General features: G+C 50.6%; 4 protein-coding genes across 12 annotated transcripts in view; 2 read left to right on the top strand and 2 right to left on the bottom strand.

The window, feature by feature from the left end:
* Positions 1 to 4,451: 4,451 nt before the first annotated feature.
* Positions 4,452 to 6,831, top strand: HPDL (4-hydroxyphenylpyruvate dioxygenase like). Its single transcript, XM_027537440.1, has one exon. The coding sequence runs from the start codon at positions 5,418 to 5,420 to the stop codon at positions 6,588 to 6,590; it is 1,173 nt and encodes a 390-aa protein (XP_027393241.1). The 5' UTR covers positions 4,452 to 5,417; the 3' UTR covers positions 6,591 to 6,831.
* A 566-nt stretch (positions 6,832 to 7,397) lies between these two features.
* Positions 7,398 to 16,455, bottom strand: MUTYH (mutY DNA glycosylase). 4 transcript variants are annotated; one of them, XM_027537434.1, is made up of 17 exons: positions 16,237 to 16,455; positions 11,715 to 11,810; positions 11,447 to 11,573; positions 10,776 to 10,924; positions 10,647 to 10,686; positions 10,452 to 10,525; positions 10,273 to 10,314; positions 10,119 to 10,190; positions 9,928 to 10,041; positions 9,750 to 9,847; positions 9,524 to 9,668; positions 9,374 to 9,437; positions 9,008 to 9,199; positions 8,761 to 8,903; positions 8,525 to 8,677; positions 8,293 to 8,334; positions 7,398 to 7,592 (listed from the first exon to the last, which is right to left on the bottom strand). In XM_027537434.1, the coding sequence occupies exons 3-17, from the start codon at positions 11,565 to 11,567 to the stop codon at positions 7,461 to 7,463; spliced, it is 1,581 nt and encodes a 526-aa protein (XP_027393235.1). In that variant the 5' UTR covers positions 11,568 to 11,573; positions 11,715 to 11,810; positions 16,237 to 16,455; the 3' UTR covers positions 7,398 to 7,460. The 4 variants fall into 4 exon arrangements, with proteins under 4 accessions (XP_027393235.1, XP_027393237.1, XP_027393236.1 ...); XM_027537436.1 differs by having other exon boundaries at positions 10,776 to 10,921; positions 16,237 to 16,351; XM_027537435.1 differs by having other exon boundaries at positions 11,727 to 11,810; positions 16,237 to 16,351.
* Positions 16,332 to 20,052, top strand: TOE1 (target of EGR1, exonuclease). 2 transcript variants are annotated; one of them, XM_027537439.1, is made up of 8 exons: positions 16,332 to 16,586; positions 17,311 to 17,453; positions 17,540 to 17,580; positions 17,768 to 17,822; positions 17,951 to 18,109; positions 18,379 to 18,638; positions 18,839 to 18,998; positions 19,077 to 20,022. In XM_027537439.1, exons 1-8 carry the CDS (start codon positions 16,535 to 16,537, stop codon positions 19,737 to 19,739), a joined length of 1,533 nt encoding a protein of 510 aa, XP_027393240.1. In that variant the 5' UTR covers positions 16,332 to 16,534; the 3' UTR covers positions 19,740 to 20,022. The 2 variants fall into 2 exon arrangements, with proteins under 2 accessions (XP_027393240.1, XP_027393239.1); XM_027537438.1 differs by having other exon boundaries at positions 16,360 to 16,586; positions 17,726 to 17,822; positions 19,077 to 20,052.
* The window catches only part of TESK2 (testis associated actin remodelling kinase 2), a 139,281-nt gene continuing 137,322 nt past the window's right edge, over positions 19,940 to 21,898 (bottom strand). For all 5 annotated transcript variants that reach the window (XM_027537433.1, XM_027537429.1, XM_027537430.1 and 2 more), the window contains one exon: positions 19,940 to 21,596. In XM_027537433.1, coding sequence (XP_027393234.1) covers positions 20,872 to 21,596 — 725 coding nt within the window. In that variant the 3' untranslated portion in view covers positions 19,940 to 20,871. The remainder of the gene's footprint in view (positions 21,597 to 21,898) is intronic.

The following is a 21,898-nucleotide window of genomic DNA, read 5'->3' as shown; positions in this document are numbered from 1 at the left end:
CCATTCCTGCCTCTGAGCCTTTACGTTTGTTCCTCTTGCCCCACACTTCCTTCAAGAATTAATTAAAAAGTCACCAACTCGGAATTCTGACATGTTACAACATGGATGAAACTTACAGGCAACAAGCTAAATGAAATAAACCAAACACACACTGCCCAATTTCACTTACATGAGGTACCTAGAGTAGTCAAAATTATAACAGAGACAGAAAAATAGAAGAGTGGGTGCCAGCGGCTGGGGGGAGGGGCGAGTGGAGAATTATCTAATGGGTAGCGCTTCAGCTGTGGAAAAAGGGTTCTGTACTTGGAAGAGGTGCTGGTTGCACAACACGAATGTACTCAATGCCACTGAACTGTATCTTAAAAATGGAACATGGTAAATATTATGTGTATTTTACCACACACACACACACACACGCGCACAAAGTCACCTTCTTTAAGGTCTTCCAGCTCACTCCTTATAAAAAGTCAAGGACTCAAGGAGAACGGAATCATGCGGAAGAAGGGCGAGGGCAAAGCCAGAAAGGAGGGAGCTACAAAGGGAGTCTCCTTGAAAGGGTGGGGGCCCGGAAGAGGCGCCGCCTGAAAGGCGGGACCTTCCTGGAGCGTGTTTCTGAGGAAGAGAGTAAGTCCGGAGCTTGGGAGGGGCGGGCTCGGGGAAGGGCGGAGTCGGGCGCGGTCATGGAAGGACGGGGCGGGGAGGAGAGGGGTGGGAGGGGCTTGAACCGTGAGAGCTCTTGTGAGGAAAGAGGCGAAAAGTGGGAGGGGAAGCGGTCAGGGAAAGAGTTGGAAGCTGCTGAGGAACGGAATTTCCTCTGAGGTAGAGGGCACCTCGGATAGCCGGCTTCCTAGACTGAGCGCTCCACGAATTCGACCTCTTGGCCCTCCACACCCCCCACCTCGACCTCTTCTGACCTTGTCGTTGTAGACGGCAGATGTGTTAGACGTGGCGTCACCACCTCACCTCTCGGACCACGCGCCCTCGTGTACTACAGGCCGGTTTGCTCAGGTCTCCACCCTCAGCATCAGTAGCCCCAGTCAGTCAGTCAGTTCAGTCGCTCATCGTTTCCGAATCTTTGCGACCCCATGAACAGCAGCACGTCTGGCCTCCCTGTCCCTCACCAATTCCCGGAGTCTACCCAAACCCATGTCCATTGAGTCAGTGATGCCATCCAACCATCTCTTCCTCTGTCGTTCTCTTCTCCTCCTGCCCTCAATCTTTCCCAGCATCAGGGTCTGTTCCAATGAGTCAGCTTTTCGCATCAGGTGGCCAAAGTATTGGAGTTTGAACTTCAACATCAGTCCTTCCAATGAACACCCAGGACTGATCTCCTTTAGGATGGACTGGTTGGATCTCCTTGCAGTCCAAGGGACTCTCAAGAGTCTTCTCCAACATCACAGTCCAAAAGCATCAATTCTTCGATGCGCAGCTTTCTTTATAGTCCAACTCTCACATCCATACATGACCACTGGAAAAACCATAGCCTTGACTACTACTACTAAGTTGTTTCAGTCGTGTCCGACTCTGTGCTACCCCATAGACGGCAGCCTACCAGGCTCCCCCGTCCCTGGGATTCTCCAGGCAAGAACACTGGAGTGGGTTGCCATTTCCTTCTCCAATGCATGAAAGTGAAAAGTGAAAGTGAAGTCGATCAGTGGTGTCTGACTCTTCTCGACCCCATGGATTGTAGCCTACCAGGCTCCTCCATCCATGGGATTCTCCAGGCAAGAGTACTGGAGTGGGGTGCCATTGCCTTCTCCAATAGCCTTGACTAGACGGAACTTTGTTGCCAAAGTAATGTCTCTGCTTTTTAATATGCTGTCTAGTTTGGTCATAACTTGCCTTCCAAGGAGTAAGCGTCTTTTAATTTCATGGCTGCAATCACCATCTGCAGTGATTTTGGAGCCCAGAAAAATAAAGTCAGCCACTGTTTCCACTGTTTCCCCATCTATCTGCCATGAAGTAATGGGACTGGATGCCATGATCTTAGTTTTCTGAATGTTGAGCTTTAAGCCAACTTTTTCACTCTCCTCTTTCACTTTCATCAAGAGGCTCTTTAGTTCTTCATTTTCTGCCATAAGGGCGGTGTCATCTGCATATCTGAGGTTATTAATATTTCTCCTGGCAGGAGTGCAATCCCTGCCAGGCTCCAAGGACCCATCTTGGGAAACTTCTGCAGGGTCCTGATGCCAGGAGGACAGGAGTCCTACGTTGGGCATGGCCAGACGCCAGCAGGGCTACAGGAATTAGAGTCTAGTTTTCTACTCCCAGCTGGTCTCCAGACCCCAGTCTATGCCCCGGGCCCGAGTCAAGCACAGTGCCCTTGCAGGGCAACGTGCCACAGTTGAGGTCACCCTTTTCTTTCAGACAGCCCTAACTTAGCCTCCAGAAATCTACCCTCTCCCAGGTCAAAAGTGATGGGCCAAGGGTCCTGTTTCTGTTCCCTTTGTCCATAACTGGGGCCTTTCAGTGGAAATTCCTTCTCCTGGACCAAAGACTTGGAAGCTGCTCCCTTGGGGCCCTAATCATGAGAGCTGGGGCAGAACATCACATTTTAGGTACCAACCCTCAGAACCCTATTCCCATGGTTCCTTCCCTCAGAATCTACAACCAAAGCCAGAACCCTCCCAATGCCTTCCCAGTGCTCAGGCCTAGGAAGGAGTAGCCCTTTCACCCCACAATTGGGCCCAGGTTCACAGGCTAAAATTGGCGTCTTGCCATATACTATCAGTTCAGTTCAGTCCAGTTGCTCAGTCATGTCCAACTCTTTGCGACCCCATGAACTGCAGCACACCAGGCTTCCCTGTCCATCACCAACTCCCAGAGATTACTCAAACTCATGTCCACTGAGTTGCTGATGCCATGCAACCATCTCATCCTCTGTCGTCCCCTTCTCCTCTCGCCTTCAATCTTTCCCAGCATCATGATCTTTTCAAATGAGTCAGCTCTTCGCATCACGTGGCCAAAGCACTGGAGTTTCAGCTTTAGCATCAGTCCTTCCAATGAACACCCAGGACTGATTTGCTTTAGAATGGACCGGTTGGATCTCTTTGTGGTCCAAGGGACTCGAAAGTCTTCGACACTGAAGTTCAAAAGCATCAATTCTTTGGCACTCAGCTTTCTTTATAGTTCAACTCTCACATCCATACACAACTACTGGAAAAACCATAGCCTGAACTAGATGGATCTTTGTTGGCAAAGTAATGTCTCTGCTTTTGAATATGCTGTCTAGTTTGGTCATAACTTTCTTTCCAAGGAGTAAGCGTCTTTTAATTTCATGGCTGCAGTCACCATCTGCAGTGATTTTGGAGCCCCCAAAAATAAAGTCTGCCACTGTTTCCACTGTTTCTCCATCTATTTGCCATGAAGTGATGGGACTGGATGCCATGATCTTTTTTTTCTGAATGTTGAGCTTTAAGCAAACTTTTTAACTCTTCTCTTTAACTTTCATCAAGAGGCTCTTTAGTTCTTCACTTTCTGACATAAGAGTGGTATCATCTGCATATCTGAGGTTATTGATATTTCTCCCAGCAATCTTGATTCCAGCTTGTGCTTCATCCATATACTATACCACATACTATTTCTTTTAATCATAACAATTCCATGAACTAGGTAATATTATTATTCCTATTTTTACAGATGAAGAAACTAAGGCTCAGAGAGGTTAAGCAACTTGCTCAAAGTTATACAGGTGCTAGTCAGAATTGGAGGTGAATTATAATACCAGGTCTTAATGGCTTCTGAAGCTCATGTTCTCAAAATCACTGGTGTGCAGAATAGCACAAAGTGCCTTTCACCACTAATGACCAGCTTCCAGGTACTGACTTACTGACTATAGGCCTGAACACTCAGCCAGGCCTTTTGCTAAGCCCTGTCTTCTCGTTCCATCCTTCTTCCTCTTGCCAATGAAACTCAATAATAAGTTGTCACACCAGGCCGCCTGATAAAGGAATCTCTTTTACAATGCCTCAGACCATAGCATCCGTCCCACTGTCTCCCCAACCTTATGCTCCATGGGTCCTCTGAGGGCTTGGCTCACACTCCTCACTGAGCTTTTGTTTATGCAATTTGCCCTTCTTGGAATGCCCTTCCAATCCCTTCAAGAGCTACCGGTGAAGTTCCAAAAGACTCCTAATTTCCTCAACCCAGGGATCTCACACTGTTCTGAATGACAAGACCAGAAGTGCCCCCACTAAGCTTCTCTGGCCCAGTACCCAATCAAGAAACTGCAAAGAGCAGGGAGGGCTTGTTCAATCCTAAGGCTTTCCTGGTGGTTCAGCTAGTAAAGAATCCACCTGCAATTTGGGAGACCTGGGTTCGATCCCTGGGTTGGGAAGATCCCCTGGAGAAGGGAACAGCTACCCACTCCAATATTCTGGCCTGGAGAATTCTATGGACTATTCCCTGGGATCTCAAAGAGTTGGACACAACTGAGTGACTTTCACTTTTCTTTCAATAGAGTCAGGAGGGTGAGAAAGGACACCCATGCAGCTGTTCCTTTCAGATCCTGAGCCACTGTTTTTTTGTGTGTTTTTTTTTTTTCCCTATAAATCTTGTTTAGGATAAGGAGGGTAAACCATATTAAGGGAGAAGTGGGGTTGAATAAAGAGGTGCAACTGAGAGATTTCCCAAAAGATAGATGCATGTAGGAGCTATATAAATGGTTTATCTTCCTATAACAAATTTCTCTACACTATTTTGGAGAAAGAGTGAAAATCTGTAACTTAAAGCATTTTTTTTTTCTTTTTTAAGTTTTAGGAACATTAGGACTTCAAAGCAAAATTCTCCAAATATTTTAAGCTAAAGCAGGAAAATTGCTAAAAATTCCGTGCTTATAGGGAGAAAATCCGGGCTTTTCCCCCAACTAGAGCTGATTCCCTTTGCTCTGAGGTTGGGCATGAATGGGAGCCCAATGCCTGGAATCTAGTGAAGGCAGCTATTGTGATCTCGAGAGTTGGGGGGAGAATCAGTGCCCAAGGGTGTGTGGCCCAGACAGAAGCCATGGGAAGGTCAGTGCTCAAGGGTAAGGCCCAGCCAGAGGCCATGGGAGGGGGGCATTCCTGTGTCCCCGGGGTACTGTCTGCGACACAGGCTGAGCAGAAGGTGGAGAATGGCAGGCACTGGCTCCGCCCCCTCTCCCGCCCCTTTCCTGCCGTGCCTCCACGTGGTTCTCAAAAGCCGCAGCTCAGACTTGGTGGTCCCCAGGCAGCTCCAGTTTGTGGTAGCTCGGCAGCAGGAACTGCAAGCCCCCAAGGGGGTCCGTCTGTGGCTTCTGCCAGAAAAAGATCGAGGAAGGTGTTTTGCCGGCAAAATTGGACTCCACCGGCTTCCGACGACAAGACGAGAGTCTCGGAGTCCTGAATGACAAGTGAGTGTCCCCAGGGGAAGGACAGGCCAGGGTCGCCATACAGACCGCTATGGCCGCGCCCGTCCGCCGTCTGTGTCATATCGCCTTCCACGTGCCGGCGGGGCTACCCCTCGCCCGGGATCTGCAGCGCCTCTTTGGCTTTCAGCCTTTGGCAGTACGGGAAGCAGACGGCTGGAGGCAACTGGCTCTGCGCAGCGGCGACGCTGTCTTTTTGGTGAATGAGGGCGCGGGGCCCGGAGAGCCACTGTATGGCCTGGACCCGCATCATGGGATACCCAGCGCCACAAACCTGTGCTTCGACGTGGCCGACGCGGGCGCTGCCGCCCGGGGGCTGGCAGCGCTGGGCTGCAGCGTGCCGGTGCCCCCTGTCAGCGTGCGAGATGAGCAGGGCGCTGCCACCTATGCCGTGGTAAGCTCGCCGGCAGGCAACCTCAGCCTGACTCTGCTGGAGCGCACTGGTTTCGGTGGGCCCTTCCTGCCTGGCTTTAGCCCTGTGCCCTCCACACCCGGCCCGGGCTGGTTCAGCCACGTCGATCACCTGACCTTGGCCTGCAACCCCAGCAGCTCCCCAAAACTGCTGCACTGGTTCCACGACTGTCTAGGCTTTCACCACCTGCCACTGAGCCCAGGTGAGGATCCAGAGCTGGGGCTGGAGGTGGCAGCAGGGTCTGGGCTTGGCGGGCTGAGGCTCACCGCCCTGCAGGGCCCTGTCGGCAGCGCTGTCCCCACCCTTGTGCTGGCAGAGTCCCTGCCAAGGGCCACCAGCGGACAGGACCAGGTGGAGCAGTTTCTGGCCCGGAACAGGGGACCTGGATTGCAGCATGTGGGGCTGTACACACCCAGTATCAAGGAAGCCACTGAAGGGGTGGCAGGGGCTGGGGGTCAGCTTCTGACTCCTCCTAAGGCCTACTACCAGCAGCCAGGCAAGGAGGAGCAGATCCTGGCTGCAGGGCAGGAGCCTAACCTGCTGGCCCGACAGGGGGTATTGCTAGATGGTGACAGAGGCAAGTTTCTGCTTCAGGTCTTCACCAAGTCCCTGTTTGCGGAGGACACTTTCTTCCTGGAGCTGATCCAGAGACAGGGGGCCACTGGCTTTGGCCAAGGCAACATTCGGGCCCTGTGGCAGTCTGTGCAGGAGCAAGCTGCCAGGGTCCAAGAAGCCTGCAAAGGGCCCAAGCTGGATGCAGCCGGCTGTCCCGGAGCATTGGAAAGTTCGGCATAGAGCCTGCTGGAACTGAGGGACATTCACGGAGGCCTGGAGTAACAGCTTTTGTCTTTAGGGGCTTCCATCTCATCAGTACCTGCCAGAAGTTGAAACTCTCACAGGGGTCCAGAGAGGTGGGATTTTTTTTTAACTGTGAAACATTTCTCATATTGTCTGTATCTAATATATATGCAAAGTGTAAAGAATAGCAAAATTATATGATTAGGAAATAGAACATAACCAGTATTTCTGAATCCTCTTTATGTCTTTCTGACCTCATTTCTCTCCACCACACCTCCAATTTGATTTTCTGCATTGTTTCACTCCATATATAACGTATCCCTAAACAAATGATCTAAATGGCAACCCATTCCAGCATTTTTGCCTAGAAAATTCCATGGATAGAGGAGCCTGGTGGGCTACAGTCCATGGGGTTGCCAAAGAGTCACTGAGCACAGGAGTCTAAGGCAAAATAAATTCTCCTCTGTACTTCCCTGTTCCCTAGGGAGAAGGCACTGCAGGAAGGAGGGGCTGAGTCAGGGCTAAGCCCAACCACCTGCTCTAGGGTGATAACGCAGCTCCAATCAGAGACCTGGCCGGAGAGTGCTGGATGTAAGCCACTGGCAGGGGCTCTCTGCAGCTGCCTTCTCCCTTTCTGGGGTTGGAGGAGGACAGATCACTCAGGACAGAACACCCCCTCCTCCATCTGCCCAGGGCTGGCTAGGAGCTCAGCAGAAGTCAGCACCAAACAGAGCTCTACCACTTTCTGGGTCCCTCAGAGGTGAGGAGTGAAGGGGCTCAGGAGAGGGTGGGAAGCCTCCAGAATGACTACAAAAATAAGCATTTTATTAAACAGGATTCTCAGCGGGGTGGAGGATTCCAAAGGCATCACTGGGCTGCAGTGTTGAGGCTGGGTGCATCAGTGGGGACGTGGGGCCAAAAGAAACTCTCCAGGACTTGCTGGCCTGGACTGGGCTTTTTCCGTTTGGACAGGGTGGCCACCTGGGATCTCTTGGAACCCTGTGCAGAAGACAAAGGAAGGAAACACCAAGGTGACAGTAGAGTCTTCTCCTTCCACCTCGCCCTCCCCGTACCACTGATCTAGCTCAGATTCTAGCCTTAATACTGTAAAGCTTCCATCCTGTTTCCAGTATCTAACTCTTCAATCAATCAATTCTTTAAAAGGCAGCCTGAGGTAGTCTTCCTGACAGGCAAATCTGACTCCTCTCTCCGCCTAAAATCCTTCAGGGCCTAGTGCTCACGGCCTTAACTGTCCTGGGCCAGTCCTGCTAACTCCAACTAATCCAACAGCTCACAGGCTGTATGGTATTTCACCTTGGCTCACACTACTCTTGGGCCAGGAAAGAACATCTTTACTGCTGATTCTCCTTCCAAACCTGGAGAAAATAATTTAGTTCTAGGACCTAGATTACCAGCTGCTTCTTCCAAGCATCCATTCCTGATTCTTCCAGATAGATACGATAGCTCCCCACTTCATATCCCACAAAACTGAGTACATTTCACACACTGTGACACTACTGTCTCCATCATTTGCTCCTGTCCCCTCTCTACCTGTAAGGTCTTCAGGTCAAGAACTATTCCTCTCGCCCCAGTGAACTGTCATGGAGACTGTTCACCCAAACATGCATCACTTAACTCACTGAAAACCTGTAGATTTGGCCCTGGGGAGAGATGGCTGGGTGAGGGCCAAGAGACTCACCTTGCAGGTGCCAGGCTGTTGGCCCTCATACATGCGGAACACCTAGACGAGAAGAGGGAAGTGCAGGGCTGGCATCTTTCCCGCAAAGAGACAAACCTCTGTATTCTACCCTTAACTTCATGCCCCAGCACTTTTGTTTAAGATATGTTTTTCATTTGTTTACATAGTAATAGGTTTACTTAGAACACGCAGGGAACACGAAAAAACACAACGAAGACAACAAAGGTAGTGCCTTTTTCATGGCGGTGGAGACAGCTGCAGTGTGAAAGTCCTCCCGGGTCAGCCAGCGAGCGCCGGGTGGTACAATGGTCACTGGGGTGTGTTCTTCCAAGGCCAGACTGTATACTTGGTATGTCATCTTGATGTGAGAGAAGGTGTGGACCACCTAGGGGGTGCCAAGAGGCTGAAACAGACCCGGAGATGGGGCCACAGAAGCCATCATTCCTGGTCACTCCTCTCCTCACTCACCTGCCCCAGGTGCTGAAGGCGTGTGTCCGGGAGGGGCCCCACCCAACTCTGCAGTTCCTGCAGCAGGGCCGCCCGCTGATGCTGCCCTGAGGCTTCCGCATTCACACTCACTGACGGGAACTCCCACAGTCCTGCCAGCAGACCTGAGAGGGAGGGCAGCCAGCTGTGGGTGGGGCCTTAGCTGCTGCTGCCTCCATTTCTTCCCTGTTGCTCATGCCACCTCCCTGCACTGCCAGGGACCAGGTACCTGAGTTGGGCCTCTGCACCAGCAGAATGTGGGCACCCCCAAGGGCCTTGGGCTGCTCCAGAACACAGATGGCAGAGCACTCCTCCCTGGGGGGCTTGCGGCTGGCCTTTCTGGGAAAGTTGGTCACTCCCAGGGTCTGATCCCAGGGCTCTGTGGGAGGCGCACACAGCGGGCACTGTCCAGTGTTGGGAGCTGGGAAGAGAGATCCAAGAGCCTCACTCAGGCCAAGTGGGCTCGGGTACCAAGCCCAAAGAGCAGGTCTTTGCCCAGCTCTGTAGAATCTGACTCGGTTGTAGGATGAAAGGGAATGAGGCTGCCACAGGCAGCTCCCTGACAGCATAGGGAAGGGCTGGGGCTGCCACTCACCACACTCCTCCACGTCACAATTGCCTGGCAGGCTCTGTGAGGCTGAAAGCTGCTCCCGCTCCACCTGAGAGGCACAGACAGGGCAGGATGCCATGGGGCAGGGGTCACTCCCTAGGACCCCTGACTGCCTCCCTTCCTTGGGTGGCTCACCCTCTGGCGTGCCCGGCACAGGTTCTGCACAGGGCAGTGGCTGCAGAGTGGGCGCTTCGGGGTGCACACTATGGCCCCCAACTCCATGGCTGCTTGGTTAAAGTCCCCTGGCCGGGCTGGGTCCACCAGCTGCTGGGCTAGGCTCCTACAAGAAGGGAACATTGCTCTGAGCCAAAGACCCTTTGGAGACACCTTTCCAATCTTCCTCTTTACCCTAGTATCCTACCAGAGGTGCTGGGAGACAAGAGTGCTGCTGGAATCAGCACCTATGGCTCGGACACGGCACAGCACCCGTATGACGTTCCCATCCACCACTCCAGCGGCCTGGCACAGAGGAGTCCAGAGTCAGCCTGGTCTGGGAGTAAGGTGGGCATGCACAATATGGGGGTGGGCAGTGGGCTCACCTGGCCAAAGGCTATGGAAGCAATAGCTCCGGCTGTGTACCGCCCTACCCCAGGTAGGAACTGCTGCAGGGTCTCTGCTGTACGTGGCATGTGGCCCCCTAGCTCCTCTACCACCTGATTGGAATGGGAAGGTTCATGATTATGAGGCACCCAAGGTCCTGGGGCTCCCAGACCCCTCGTCAACCCCTTACCTTCCGGGCTCCTTCCTGTAGCCACCGGCCTCGAGAGTAATAGCCCAGGCCGGCCCAGAGTTGGTTAACTTCCTGTGTGTGGGGTCAGAGGTCAGAGGGGTCAGGGATCGGTCCTCAGTAGTCCCCATTCCCCCTACCCTAGGGTGGTTCTCACCTCCAGGGAAGCACTGGCCAGGTCCTGCAGCGTTGGCCACTTCTACAGCCCGAAGGCAGACAAAAAGAGATGAGGCCAAAGGTGAAGGAAGTGGAGGAGACCTTATTTTATCCCTACCCCCAAGGAGTCATCTGGGGTCTGGACCATGACTGACCCTTCCCTTTGTTCCCAGAAGTCACCTGCATCCATCGGGTATAATAGTTGATCACCGTGGCAACCTGGGTCTGCTGCAGCATGACCTCTGCGACCCACACTGGGGAAGAGCAGCTGGCATGAGGACACTGCTGGCTGCCCTACTCTTAGCCCACAGCTCCTAGACCCCAAACCTGAGGTCGTCTAGGCAAAGCAGCCCTGCTCCAAGGAGATGTACTCACCAGCGTATGCCCGCCTGTCTAGGTCCACCTCATCCTCCACCTGCCAATGCAATCCCATATGGGCAGTTAGTGTGGAGGGGGCTGGGCACCAGCCTCCTACCCACCCCCTCACATCCATTGTCCTCCTACCAGCCTTCTCCAGGGTAGGTCCCGCTTCTTTCGGTCATACCAATCCAGCAAGCTCTCCTGGAGGGCTGTGACCTCGGCCACATCTCTGAATAGATGGTATGGGGAGACAGAGGCCTGCAATAATGCCTTCTGCTGCCTGGCCGGCCCTGCTGGGGTTTCAGAAAACTCAGGGATCGTCCCTGCACAGGCTGTGCACCAGAGGCCTGGTTTCAGGCTGTCCACTTAAGGCTTCACCCACCCCAATCCCTTGCTTGAGCTCAGACTGGGAGGCTCTAGGGTTTTGTAGCCTAGGTCAAGTTTCTAGCCTTTATCTCCCCAGGGAGGTACCCCTGGCTCCTTTGTCTCTGGATCATAATGAAAATCCAAGTTTCTGCCAAACATACACCTGTGGAGGGCCTTCCCATTCACAGAACACTTTCGGGCTGATAAACTCGTTGGATCCCATGAAAGCCAAGTGAGGAAGGAAATGCACAGACTACTGCTCCATGTCACTGATAGAAAGCATCTATTCAGAGCAATTATCCCAAAGTCACAGAGCAAAGTCAGAATTAGATCCTTAATTAGTTCCTTAATGACTTGATACATACCATGCTCTCTTCCCAGCCTGAATTTGCCCCCTTTCACGGCCAATTAAACCAGCCCCTGAGTCTGATTAGGACCCAGATCCTTACCACTGGGGGCAGAAGGCTTGGCCTGGCTGCTGCCGAAGGCACATTTCTCCTTTCCCTCCTGGCTGGATGCCTGCTTCCTGCGACCACTTCGATTCCCCACAGCTGCTCGTGACTTCTTCATGATCAGCTAGAACAGAATGACCCAGCCAAAGTATGTCAGTCACCATGAGGCTGAATCTTAGGGTCCTGTAAAGGGTAAAGCTACCTCCCTCCCCACACCATTCATATAAAGTGTCTAGCTTTTCTCAAGCACTCCCTGGATACTCACGGGCTTACTTACTCCTGGGGGGCTGTGGTACTGAGATATGACCAGTAGGGCTGAACTTCTGCAAGTGGCCTTAGTGGGACCAGCATTAGTATACACCTGGAGACATAAGTAAGAGGCCAGAGCTGGGCTGAGTCAAGGACCAAAGCCTCCTGTGCAGGAGCATATGTGTACCCCTGGGAGCTCAGGTATAAGAGGTTTATCTCCTTAGAGATGTAGCACATTTACACTGAAGCAGCTTTTTTTTTTTTTTTAATTGGAGGCTAATTACCTTACAATATTGTAGTGGTTTTTGCCATACATTGACATGAATCAGCCATAGGTTTACATGTGTTCCCCATCCTAACCCCCCTTCCCACCTCCCTCCCCATTCCATCCCTCTGGGTCATCCCAGTACACTAGCCCTGAGCACCCTGTCTCATGCATTGAACCTGGACTGGCGATCTGTGAAACAGCCTTTAGTAATCATCTAGTCTAAACCTTCATCCTATAGAAAGGAGAAACCTCAATGATGATTTTAAAGATAAAATGCAAAGGAAAAAAAAACAGAGAAACTAAGGATCGGAGAGGGTAAAAGATTTGCCTGAGAGCAGATGGCAAGTTGGGAAGAGGGGGAAATGAGCTATTTTTATTTCTAATCTACTGATTTAGTAAATCGCAGCTGCCTATCCACTAGTAATGAGAAAACATCTGGTTGATCTTCACTGCTCCCTAACTGTTCTGGCTGCTGCTTTTACCTTTTATCTAACAGCTAAGTTAGTGAGTGTTATACATGCCAGACCCAGCGTAAATGCTTTACCAGTTTTCTTACTTAGTCTCTTAACAATCTCATGAGGTATGTTCTAGGATTACCTCCATTTCAGTTATGAGGAAGCTGACGCTTGTGATTAAGCAACTTTTTGATTCAAACTCCAAAGATCGGCCTGCAGAGTTATACTTGACTATACTGCAGTCCCTGCTGAAACTCTGGTTCAAACCCTCTCCTCAAACTTTTTCCTTCACACCTGATTTTTTTTTTTTAATTGTAGGATAATTGCTTTACAGAATTTTGCTGTTCTCTGTCAAACCTCAACGTGAATCAGCCATTCAGTTCAGTTGCTCTGTTGTGTCCAAATCTTTGCGACCCCATGAACCACAGCGTGCCAGGCCTCCCTGTCCATCACCAACTCCCGGAATCCATCCAAACCCACGTCCAAAGATTCAGTGATACCATCCAACCATCTCATCCTCTGTCGTCCCCTTCTCCTCCTGCCCTCAATCTTTCCCAGCATCAGGGTCTTTTCCAATGGGTCAGCTCTTCACATCAGGTGGCCAAAGTATTGGAGTTGCAGCTTCAGCATCAGTCCTTCCAATGAACACCCAGGACTGATCTCCTTTAGGATGGACTGGTTGGATCTCCTTGCAGTCCAAGGGGCTCTCAAGAGTCTTCTCCAACATCACACTTCAAAAGCATCAATTCTTCAGTGTACAGCTTTCGTTATAGTCCAACTCTCACATCCATACATGGCCACTGGAAAAACCATAGCCTTGACTAGATGGACCTTTGTTGGCAAAGTAATGTCTCTGCTTTTTAATATGCTGTCTAGGTTGGTCATAACTTTCCTTCCAAGGAGTAAGCATCTTTTAATTTCATGGCTGCAGTCACCATCTGCAGTGATTTTGGAGCCCAAAAAAATAAAGTCTGACACTGTTTCCACATCTATTTCCCATGAAGTGATGGGACCGGCTACCATGATCTTAGTTTTCTGAATGTTGAGCTTTAAGCCAACTTTTTCACTCTCCTTTTTCACTTTCATCAAGAGGCTTTTTAGCTCCTCTTCACTTTCTGCCATAAGGGTGGTGTCATCTGCATATCTGAGGTTATTGATATTTCTCCCAGCAATCTTAATTCCAGCTTGTGCTTCCTCCAGCCCAGTGTTTCTTATGATGTACTCGGCATAGAAGTTAAATAAGCAGGGTGACAATATACAGCCTTGACGTACTTTTTCCTATTTGGAACCAGTCTGTTGTTCCATGTCCAGTTCTAACTGTTGCTTCCTGACCTGCATACAGGTTTCTCAAGAAGCAGGTCAGGTGGTCTGGTATTCCCATCTCTTTCAGAATTTTCCACAGTTTATTGTGATCCAAGGCTTTGGCATGGTCAATAAAGCAAAAATAGATGTTTTTCTAGAACTCTCTTGCTTTTTTGATGATACAGCGGATGTTGGCAATTTGAATCAGCCATAGGTATACATATATCCCTCTCCTTTGAAACTCCCCTCCCGTCCCACCCCTCTGGGTTAATACAGAGCCCCTGTTTGAGTTTCCTGAGCCATACAGCAAATTCCCATTGGCTATCTATTTTACATATGGTACTGTAAGTTTCAATGTTACTCTTTCCGTATATCTTACCCTATCCTCCCCTCTTCCAATGTCCATAAGTCTATTCTCTATGTCTGTTTCTCCACTGTTGCCCTATAAATTAATTTTTCAGTACCATTGTTCTAGATTCCATATATATGTGTTAGAATACAGTATTTATCTTTCTCTTTCTGACTGACTTCACTCTGTATAATAGGTTCTAGGTTCATCCACCTCATTAGAACTAGCTCAAATGTGTTCCTTTTTATGGCTAAGTAATATTCCATTGTGTCTATATACCACAACTTCTTTATCCACTTATCTGTTGATGGACATCTAGGTTGCTTCCATATTCTAGCTATGCTTCACACCTCATTTTCATCAAAAGAGCTTGCTTCCACTTTCAGAAAAAAGAACCAATGCATAAACTTCCCCCCATCTGCACTTTCCTTCTCCTTTATCCCATTATATGGAGGAATGTTCTCTCCTCCTCCTCCTCCAATCCCATCCACAGACACACCCACTTCCTAGCAAAACTTCTTGACCAAACTCACTGACTTCCATAATTCCTTATAGAGTGCCTACTAAGTCCAAGCAGTTTTAGGTGCCTGGAATACTTCAATAAATAAAACAGCAAAGGTTTGGGCCTTCATAGAGTTTATGGGATCTACAAAAAATAATGCATAAAATCAGCCAATTATATAGGATGTTAGGTGATAAAAACTAGCATAAACAGTCAAAGTAGACTTGTGAAGGGGCTAAGAAGTAAGTGAGGGTGGTGGAATGTTGCAATGTTAAAGAACGTGGTCAAGGTGGGCCTTGTTAGAGCAATATTTGACCAATGACTTAAAGCAGTTAAAGGAGTTATCCATACGGATGACTACCTGTGCTAGTGCAGCAGGGTTCCCGGTGTGTTTGTAGATTGAGGAAGTCAGTGTGGTTAGAAATGGAATAGGAAGGGGTGAGTAGTAGGTGAGGTCGAAGAGGTAAAGAAGGGGAAACTGAAAGTCGCTCAGTCATTTCTGATTTTGTGACTGTAGCCCTCCAGGCTCCTCTATCCATGAACTTCTCCAGGCAAGAATACTGGAGTGGGTGCCATTCCAAACAAGGTGCGGGGAATAGGATTACAAAGTACCTTGTAGGCCACGAGGACGTTGGCTGTCACACCCATTGCTCTCAGGAGCCAATCCTCTTAATGTATCTTTGCAGGATACAAACAGCTCAACCTGCCTCATCCCCTCACCCACGGCGCTCCAGCCATGTTTGCCTGAAATAGTTGCTTCAATTCCCAAAGTGTCTGTCCACCTTGAGGCCTCACCCAGTTCATTTCCTCTGCTTGGACAGCTCTTGTCCTAACATTTATTTACTCTTCAGGTCTTGACTTAAATGTCCAAATCAGATCCCCCCCAGTCTTACCCTCTGCTGTACTTCTCCACTGTTGCTCTTATACCAATCATAATTTCATGTTTATTTGTGATTCTTTGATCAGTGTCTGCTTTCCCCACTTAACTGTAAAATTCCATGAAAGAAACTTGGGTGTCTTTTGTTGACTGTTGTGCACAGTGCCAGGCAAACTGCATTAAAAGTACCCCTCTTTTCCAGAATGGGAGAAATCCAAACAATTCAGAATGATGATGAAAAGATTCAGTAGAAAGGATGAACTGGAAACAGCAAATAATCAGAGACAGAAAAGGTTCAGAGTCCTTGGTGGAAACCAGAGCTCTTGAGAAAGTTCTGGTCTATGGTACGGACAACTCTCAGTAGCAGAAATCAAATCCCAAACCCCTCAGGAACAACTATAACTCCTAATTGCTTACAAGCTGTCACTGCTGGAGCCTAATTCAAGTCCTTATTATCACGCGCGTCTATTGTTTCAAAAGTGTCCCTGCTAGCGGTCGCTTTCACCCTCCGCAGCCTCATCTCCTGTCCCCTTCCCCGCTCCTTTCACTTGCTGGAATGCAACGAGCTCTCCACCCTCCCTAGGAGCTAGCCTTTTCCCAAATCCTTTTTCCACCCACACTCTCTAGTCTGCATAACTTCTACGGTTGCTTTAAGCTTAGCTCAGGTATCATCTCATCCTCTACAGACATAAAAACCCCAACCCCCACCCCGGGGCAGAGTCGATGAAGACAGCATAACACGAAAGCCTGCGTTCCCGCCAGGTCGCACAGGAAGAAGGAATTACCTCCCGCGCGATCTCCCGCGCCAAGCTCTCCGACGAACTCCAGGGGGCGTGGCCCCGGCCAATATTGGCGGCAAGCCGATCCACGCCGGCCAATAGGATTCCAGCGCGCGCCAGGCTGCCTCTAGCGCGCCGGGCTGCCTCTTCCGCACCAGACCCAGGAGATCTTAAAGGAAGTCCGACCGTTCGGCGATTCTGGGCATGAGACCCCGCCCCATCCCCGACTGCAGGAACCGAGACAGGAGACGAAGCGGAAGTCCCCCGTGCCCAGTGACTATACTAGCGAGGGACCCGCGGTGTCATGGCCGCCGACAGTGACGATGGCGCAGCCTCAGCTCCCACGGTCTCAGACGGTGAGTGGCTTTCCCAGGGGCCGTTTTCAAAGCCTGTGCGCTCCGAGGCAGCGGAGGGCCTCGGACTCATAGTTCTAAGAAACCTGCCTCAAGTTTCGGAGGACTAGCGCCTTCCTTTTGGATCAGCCACAAGGAGACTACATGTCCCGGTGTGCACCGCGGTCCCGCCTCCAAAAGCCTGGAGTGTTGGGAGGATAGTTAGGACCCGTCGGGGCATGTCGGGAGATGTAGTCTGGAGTTTATAGCGCTGTTAATTGGGGGAGGTTGGGAGTTGTGGTCCACAGGAAGTGGGACGGATTGGGGCGTTATCTGTTAGGCTCTGGCACATACTGGCTACTGCCACTTGTGGCTCTGAGGCACCATGGGAACGGTTACAGAGCTTTGTGGGATATCAACGGGCCTGAAGTCCTCAAACCTTGCAAAATATTTCCTGCAGGATATGGGGAAAAGGAACCTCAACAGATTATCTAGTTCAGCCTTCCACTTTTACAGGTCTTGATGCTAAGGGGAAACATTTTCCCAGAATTTTACATCAGCTACTGGAAGGCCCAAGCTTTCTCTCCCCAAATTCAGGGCACTGTTCACTCCAATCCTGTGTATAAAGCATATGCAATATAACTCTTGAGGGAGAAGCTGCCCCTGCCCCCAGCCATGGCCTAGCTTGGTGTCTGTTCCCTTGGGCTCTTCCCTGAGCATTAATATCCATCACCCTTCTTATCTCCAGATGGTGTCCGCCAAAGCACAAAATCTGGAGAGGAGCTAGTAGTCCAGGTTCCCGTGGTGGATGTGCAAAGTGACAACTTCAAGGAGATGTGGCCATCCCTCCTCCTGGCCATAAAGACAGCTAACTTTGTGGCTGTGGACACGGTGAGAGCTAGGGAACTGGGAGAGCAGGTGGTGGTTAAAGGGCTGGTACTGCAGAACCTAACAGCTCTCCCTTTACTGATCCATAGGAACTGAGTGGGCTTGGGGACAGGAAGTGTTTGCTGAACCAGTAAGTATAAGCCCTGATCTCTTTAGTCCTAGCCTTGCCAGGAAGGGCAGACCTCAACCCTAGAGTGGAGGTCACAGTCCTGGGTGGTTTGGGTCTTGCATGAGGCTAACTCCCAGCCACAGCCACCCCCAAACCCAACCCCAAGGTGCATCGAGGAACGTTACAAGGCCGTGTGTCATGCTGCCAGGACCCGTTCCATCCTCTCCCTGGGCCTCGCTTGCTTCAAGCAGCAGCCAGACAAGGTATGGGTTACTGTCACCCCCATCCCAGGTCTGTGGCAAGGGAAGGAGGGATTGAGATACTGAGGAACATCAGCTATAAGGTTTTTTTCTCCTAAGGCTGGATGTAGTAGAATCTCTTTTTCTCCCAGGGTGAACACTCATACCTGGCCCAAGTGTTCAATCTGACCCTACTGTGCATGGAAGAGTATGTCATAGAACCAAAGTCTGTGCAGTTCCTGGTACAGCATGGCTTCAACTTCAACCGCCAGTACGCTCAAGGAATCCCCTACCACAAGGGCAATGACAAGGTAGATCTTCAGCCTTGAGACTGCCTCTTTTGTGAATTCATTTCTTACTACTCTAGGGTGGGTACACTGGGGAGGATCTGCTTCTTAGGAGTATGGGGACTCACCAGTGACAGAGCTGGAGAAACAAGATTGATAAACTGGTGAATAGCAATAAATTAGATGAAAGCAAGGGAGAACTTTCCAGGTGAGGCTGCCTGGGACAGGTGTCCTGCAAGAGAGGTTCCCTAAGGCACTCTATCCTTCTTGATGACCCCTTTCTTTCTACCTAGGGTGATGAGAGTCAGAGACAGTCAGTGAGGACACTGTTCCTGGAGCTGATCCGGGCCCGCCGGCCCCTGGTACTACACAACGGCCTGATAGACCTAGTGTTCCTCTACCAGAACTTTTACGCACACCTGCCCGAGAACTTGGGAACCTTCACTGCTGACCTTTGTGAAATGTTTCCTGCTGGCATTTATGACACCAAATATGCTGCCGAGTTTCATGCCCGCTTTCTGGCCTCCTACCTAGAATATGCCTTCCGGAAATGGTGAGGAACTGGTTGAGGGAACGGGGTGGGGCCTGGCATAAGCCTGATTATTTCATTCACTTAAGATGTTAAGTGAGTGCCTACCATGGGGCAGGCACTGCTTTAGTGCCAAGGGTTCAGCAGTGAACAGAACAGACAAAAACCCCTACTCTCACGGAGCTTACATGCTAGTGGATCCATATCCTCTTGTGATGTTGCAGTGAGCGGGAAAATGGGAAGCAGCGGGCAGCTGGCAGCCCACACCTGACCCTGGAGTTCTGCAGCTATCCTTCTAGCATGAGGGCCCATATTGACTACCGCTGCTGTGCGCCGCCCCCCACCTACCGTACTCATTCCACCAGCATTTGTGACAACTTCTCGGTGAGCACACCTGCCCATTTCCTGGGGAAGGGACTTTGATGCCTGGAAACCCTCTCTAAGCTTCTTTCCTACCTCTAGGCCTATGGCTGGTGCCCCCTGGGACCACAGTGTCCTCGGTCCCATGATATTGACCTTATCATTGACACTGATGAAGCTGCGCTGGAGGACAAGAGGCGACGGAGACGACGCAAGGAAAAACGGCGGAGGGCTTTGTTGGGCCTGCCTGGGAAACAGCCTTCTAGGGAAGCTGAAGACAGTCCTCCCACCAAGCAGGTCTGTAAGGACAATCGCAAGCCTGAGGAAACTGAGCAGGAGGTGGCTGAGGATGAGACTGGGACCCAACCTGGCTCCGAGCAAGGTCACACAAATGACCTGGAGATGGAGCCTAAAGCAACAAGTGCTGAGACAACTGACACGGCCACCTCAGAAGCACCAGAGAGGCAAGTCACAACTGACATGGCCACCTCAGAAGCACCAGAGAGGCAAGTCAGTCCTAACCCAGTGCCTGGGGATGGACTGCATCGGGCTGGTTTTGATGCCTTTATGACAGGTTACGTGATGGCCTATGTGGGAGTGAGCCAAGGATCCCATCCCTGTAGCTCTGAACCATGGCTACCTGAATGTCACAACAAGGTATACCTGAGTGGCAAAGCTGTCCCCCTCACAGTGGTTAAAAGCCAGTTCTCCCGTTCTTCCAAAGCCCACAACCAGAAGATGAAGCTGGCTTGGGGTAGCAGCTGACCCAACTTCTACACAGCACTCAGGGCCTAGGAACAGAAGCTGAGACTGGATCAGAGGAGTCTGGATCCCTCTAGCCTGTGAGTGACTTAATCCCAACTACTCGGGGATAGGATGGGGTCCTGGCAGAGATACTGTTGCACTGCTCTGGCATTTCTGCCTTTACCCCAGAGGCTGAAGAACAAGAGTACAAGTAAGAAGGCTGACCAGCACCTGTAACACCGACTTTATTCATTTTTAAATCTCAAAGTGTCCTGGGAAAGTTTTACCAAAAAAAAAAAAAAAAGAAGAAAACCAGAAACAAGATATGAAAATATCTGACCAGCTTCATCTTTGGTTATTTCTTATTGTGGTTCTATTAGGACAGACTGTTCCCATAGCTCTGGCCATAGCAGAAAGGGAAGAAATCAGTCCATGTATAAACCAGTTGGGTGTATCATGTGTTGACAAATTCACAGAGCAGGCCCTAGGGCCTACAAAATCAGCCCCACTCCCAACCACAAGGTTGAAAGTCTTTTAGGGCAGAACATTAAGACTCCTTCATAAATATGAAAATAGATTAATCAACTGGAAAAGATCTTTGAATAGGTTAGCTGAGAGCCACGACCACCACTCTGCCTTGTCTTGCATAGAAATGTAGTGACATGGTCTGGCCGTGCAGTAAGTGCAAACAGCAATTATTATTCAAGTGTCTTAGACATTCTGGCAAGAAGCACCCCAGTCTTCAGGTCTGAGAAATAGCCATGCCCTTTATGATCTCCTGGTCAGCTACAGGTTCCATCCATTAGCTTATATGCCCCAGGAAAGGGCAAGAAACAGACCTGGGGTAGGAGAAGAACCTGGGGTAATAGCTGCCTGCCAGCTCACACTAGAACTAGGAATCCTCTGGTCCTGTCGGGAAGTCTTGGGGATCTGGTGGGAGCCAGAGCTCCTTGCTGGATTTCAGAGGCTTCGTATCAGCCATTGGCCCTAACTAGGAAGGCCTCTCATGGCTGCCTCGCCTCACAGATAAGTCTGGCTTGGCTTAGCTTGTGTGCTCTCTGGGCCCCCGGGAAGAGTCTAGGCTTTGCACCAAGGGGGCCCTGTGGCTTCAGCTGAAGGTCTGTCCCCAAGGTGAGGTGGGGATGAACTCTGCTCACCCATCCTGCTCTCCCTGGGTCCTCAGGCCCATGCCTGAGACAGAGAAGGGGACTGGAGCCAAGTCTCTTGGCCTTTCTTCTTCCACTTCCATCTCCTCAGGGGCACCTGCAAGGCACGGACTGACCCCTTGGGGCCTGGGCCCAAAACCATTTTCTTCCTGGGCGTTGGAGCAGTCCATGGCCTCATGGGCTGGAGCAGCTGGCTGGGCAGATGCTCGGAATGGTGGGATCTCCCTTACTCTGTACTTGTGACTGCTGAGGCGTGGTGGGGGCCCATCAGATAGTGATTCTTCCCGGCCCACAAATGGACAAGCCTCCTGATGCAAGAACTCAGGTGAACTAGGCAAAGAACGCCACCGGCGAGCAGGTGGGCCCAGGGGCTCCTGCCAGTCAGCCATGGGGATCGTTCCAGGCCCTGGTGCATCCAGGTCAAACACCAGGGAGATGACAGACTTGCTGGGCAGGTCAAAGAACTTGATCTTGCCACCTTTGAGGTCCTGGCGAGCACTGAAAGGGTTGATTTTGGGGGCTCGGGCAGCACCAACTCGTTGTGGCTGGTAGTAGGGATCCAAGACGTTCACTGTACGTGGGGGCTTATTGGAGAAAATGTCTGACTGGCTTCGAGACAGCCAGATGGTACGTCTTGGGCGTGGGGACTTGGGCGGTATCTTGTCATCCAGTAAGCTCAGTCGCTTCACCCCAGGTCCTTTCTCCAAGAGTCCTGAAGAATAGTGAGTCAAGTCAGGGTTTCTCTCTAGTCATAACAAATAAAAGCAATATCTCATACACAATGTTTTACCACTTGAGAAAGCAAAGGTAGGTACTGTTGTCCCTATTCAACAATGAGAAAACAGACTCAGAAGGGAGGCGGTATGCTAGTGCAGAGCTCCAGGACTTTTCCAGTCATCCCCTGCTTCTTTACCTTTCTTCTGTACATGGGATCCTGTGATCACAGCCCTAGAGGGGAAGCCCCTTCGCCCCCCACCATCCTAATATCCTCCCATGGGTTCAGGCTGGACATTC

Source organism: Bos indicus x Bos taurus, chromosome 3 (genome assembly GCF_003369695.1).
Source record: "Bos indicus x Bos taurus breed Angus x Brahman F1 hybrid chromosome 3, Bos_hybrid_MaternalHap_v2.0, whole genome shotgun sequence".
NCBI lineage: Eukaryota > Metazoa > Chordata > Mammalia > Artiodactyla > Bovidae > Bos > Bos indicus x Bos taurus.
This window is presented reverse-complemented; position numbering and strand designations above follow the sequence as displayed.

What these genes read in the sequence shown, in the direction of transcription:
- MUTYH (XM_027537434.1), bottom strand. Translation starts at nt 11,567, where the DNA reads ATGAAGAAGTCACGAGCAGCTGTGGGGAATCGAAGTGGTCGCAGGAAG. An exon ending in TGGCCAGTGCTTCCCTGGAG is followed by an intron (nt 10,191 to 10,272) that starts GTGAGAACCACC and finishes CCCCACACACAG; the next exon opens with GAAGTTAACCAACTCTGGGC. An exon ending in GCCTTCAGCACCTGGGGCAG is followed by an intron (nt 8,678 to 8,760) that starts GTGAGTGAGGAG and finishes GGCACCCCCTAG; the next exon opens with GTGGTCCACACCTTCTCTCA.
- HPDL (XM_027537440.1), top strand. Translation starts at nt 5,418, where the DNA reads ATGGCCGCGCCCGTCCGCCGTCTGTGTCATATCGCCTTCCACGTGCCG.
- TOE1 (XM_027537438.1), top strand. Translation starts at nt 16,535, where the DNA reads ATGGCCGCCGACAGTGACGATGGCGCAGCCTCAGCTCCCACGGTCTCA. An exon ending in AGCTCCCACGGTCTCAGACG is followed by an intron (nt 16,587 to 17,310) that starts GTGAGTGGCTTT and finishes TCTTATCTCCAG; the next exon opens with ATGGTGTCCGCCAAAGCACA. An exon ending in GAATATGCCTTCCGGAAATG is followed by an intron (nt 18,639 to 18,838) that starts GTGAGGAACTGG and finishes GTGATGTTGCAG; the next exon opens with TGAGCGGGAAAATGGGAAGC.